This window comes from Penaeus monodon, chromosome 30, assembly GCF_015228065.2.
Source record: "Penaeus monodon isolate SGIC_2016 chromosome 30, NSTDA_Pmon_1, whole genome shotgun sequence".
NCBI classification, from domain to species: domain Eukaryota; kingdom Metazoa; phylum Arthropoda; class Malacostraca; order Decapoda; family Penaeidae; genus Penaeus; species Penaeus monodon.
This window is the reverse complement of record NC_051415.1, coordinates 19,225,788-19,228,663: the sequence shown is the minus strand read 5'-3', so window position 1 is coordinate 19,228,663 and position 2,876 is coordinate 19,225,788. Positions and strand designations below refer to the sequence as shown.

Here is a 2,876-nt window from a genome sequence, read left to right as displayed (position 1 = left end):
CCGGGTGTAGCACGAAAATGGAAATGGCTACCAAAATATTGTTTTTATTTTTTTTTTTCTATTATTAAACATATTAATAAGTAGTCATAATTTAATCACTCACATTTTTCCAGGTGGTAATGGTCATCACTCAATCAATATTAGTAGTGTTATCTAGAGACAACAGTAAAAGTGCCATCTACAATCTGCATTATCACATAAATGATGAAAACACTAATACCTAAAATGGTAATAGTGTTTGTGATATGAAATGTAATAGCCAAATAATAAAGATAACAAAATTTAATAATACGATGAATTGCAGGGAAGTTAATGAGTCTACTATCATATAATAATTTATTAATAAATACTAGTTCGCAGCATATTCAGAATAAATATAATAATTTAGTTAAATAAATTAGTGACACTTGGTCTATAAATATACAGATTGCACTTTAAAGAAGCTCAATAAATATTTATCTTTAATGTACACAATTGAGACTGTCATCTTTTCAAATATCACGTACAGGTTTGTTGACAGGTTATTATCTAAGAGTAATTAATAAATACGAGTTTTACGCTACCATGAACCATACGTTCAGAATAAATATAATGAATATGATCAATAAATTAGCAGCATTTAGTCATACAAAATACATACTTTAAATAAATATGATATGTTACATTAATACTCTTAATATACACATGAGAGACTCAATCATCTCTTATAACATTGGTGAGGACGCACTGGAAGTTGCCCTTGCGCAGGCTGCCTTCCAGCGAGGTGAAAGCAAAGACCGGGATGAACGGGAACCTCTTGAGATCCAGCGACAGTTTCTGCAGGTCGGGCAGACACAAGAGGGATGTGAGGGCCTGAGCTGACAGCGATCCAGCACCCAGGAAGATGGAACTCAGCCGATGAAGACTGTTGTTCTTCAGGAATGTGCTAAGGACCGTGTCAGTAAGAGCATCTTGGTTGACGTCTAGAACAAGTGATTCCAGTGACTCGTTGCCTGACAAAAGTCTTTCCAGGGAGGCTGGCTGGATCACCGCGCTGGACAGGATGAGTTCTTTGAGTTCTGGGAAGGCGGTGGTGTTCTTGGAGAGCAGATGATCCCCAGGATTAGAAGATATGTTGACGTGTTTCATCTGCAGACGCTGCAGGTGTGGACAGTGTTCCTGGATGGCCTTGATAGTATCCAGAGAGATAGTGTGGTAGGTGTATTCCTCAAACTCCAGTTCCAGTTCCAGCAGGTTCTTGCCGAGAGCCTTGACGGCAGACACGATGAGTTCTTCGGAGACAAGTCGAAGGTTCAAGGCTGTTAGTTCTTTAAATTCCGATAGAACATCGAGAGACGTGAGTGATGGGTCGAAGCACTCAATCATGAGTTTTTGCAATCGTGGACAAAGCTTGTGTAAGGTTTGTAGACTTTGTTGAGTGGGCTGCCACTTTGCCAATGAGGTGAGGGAAAAAGATCCAATGGTTGGGTTGATCTGATTGAGGAAGAGCAGAGTCTCGCCGATGGGAGAACTCCAGGTGGTGTACTGGATTTGGCGGAGATTGCGAAGAGACACCAACAATATCAAGGCACCGCAGGCAGAAAGACGTGGAGACTCGACCGACAGGTAACGGAGAGACTGTAGCGCTGCAGGTTCCAGCTCCTTCACGTCTCCACCGTTGCAGATGATGTTGCCAAGGGTGTTGAAGTCTGTCTTTGTTCCCACTAGAGCGCTCACGACATCCTCGTCAGAGACGTTGCAGGAGTCCAAGCGGAGAGAGCGCAAGGCACAAGGCTCCCCCCGAAGGTGTGTGAGGACTTGACTGCAAAGTTCTCCAGACACATGAATGGAGTGGAGACGAGGAGATCGACTCATTATGCTGGATAAGAGGCCTTCCTCCATCGTTATGCTCTCCAGACTAAGAGTTTCCAGCCTGAAGTACGGCACATATCTCACCAGCTGTAGTATTTCATGGCATTCATCTCGGCCAAGGTGTACGAGGTCGTCGGCACTAAGACTGATGTGTCTGACGTCTGTTAGAAGGTGTAGCATCAGGAGCAGCTTCAGGTCCTGTGGTGAGTTTATCTTCATGGTGGATGCGACCTTTTTCATTACAACTGTTCTTATGTCCAGTGGCAGAGACGATGTAAGAATTTCACAGGAGGCCCGCACATTCTCCTGTAGATATACCAGTATAAATTAGATCACAAGGATATAATAGGATATCTAATGGAAAAGTGGTATTATCACATATGCTATTTACGTTTGTGAAGCAAAAAAATGTTTGTAGTAAGTACCGTGACATGATGAAGTGGTGTATTTTGGCCAAGCAGGATAGACACACGATCTATAAGGATGTCACGGAGCCGTTCTGGCTGCTTGTGCGGGGCCACACGGCGCCATTCTGGAGATTAACAAAAGAACTTTGATTTGCGTTTCTATGAAATTTATCAGGCCATAAAAAACTATTTCGGAACACTTTTCTAAAACGAGTGAACAAACGAATAGACGAACAATATCCTGTAAAATTTAAAAGCACTTTCTACCTACACTTCAAATTCTATTGTTGTTAAAAAAAAAGAAAAAAAGTTTCTTAACTTACCTGAACTTGTCGATGCCTCTGCGGTTTTACACTCCTTTCTGCTATACATCTTTAAAATTGTTTCAGTATTTCTCACTATATCAATATTCAAATAGTCAATCTCACAACCACTTCAGAGGTCTTCCTTCTTGTTGAACCACTAAAGCAATGACCAAGACCGCCAACGGGCTCCTATATATACCAAATGGCCATCTCCGGGTGCAGGCGTGTTCGTGCGTTCGTACGCTGATTGAATGCGGGGGAGGAGTTAGTGCAGCGGTTCTCGTGTCTTTGGGTTCAGGCGGTGCAAAGTTTG

General features: G+C 42.1%; 1 protein-coding gene across 1 annotated transcript in view; it reads right to left on the bottom strand.

Moving 5' to 3' along the window:
- Positions 1 to 322: 322 nt before the first annotated feature.
- The window catches only part of LOC119592605, a 3,040-nt gene continuing 486 nt past the window's right edge, over positions 323 to 2,876 (bottom strand). Inside the window, exons 2-4 of the mRNA XM_037941489.1 lie at positions 2,582 to 2,806; positions 2,277 to 2,383; positions 323 to 2,157 (exon numbers count right to left, since the gene is read on the bottom strand). Of these exons, the coding sequence (XP_037797417.1) occupies positions 694 to 2,157; positions 2,277 to 2,383; positions 2,582 to 2,630 (1,620 nt within the window). The 5' untranslated portion in view covers positions 2,631 to 2,806 and the 3' untranslated portion in view covers positions 323 to 693. The remainder of the gene's footprint in view (positions 2,158 to 2,276; positions 2,384 to 2,581; positions 2,807 to 2,876) is intronic.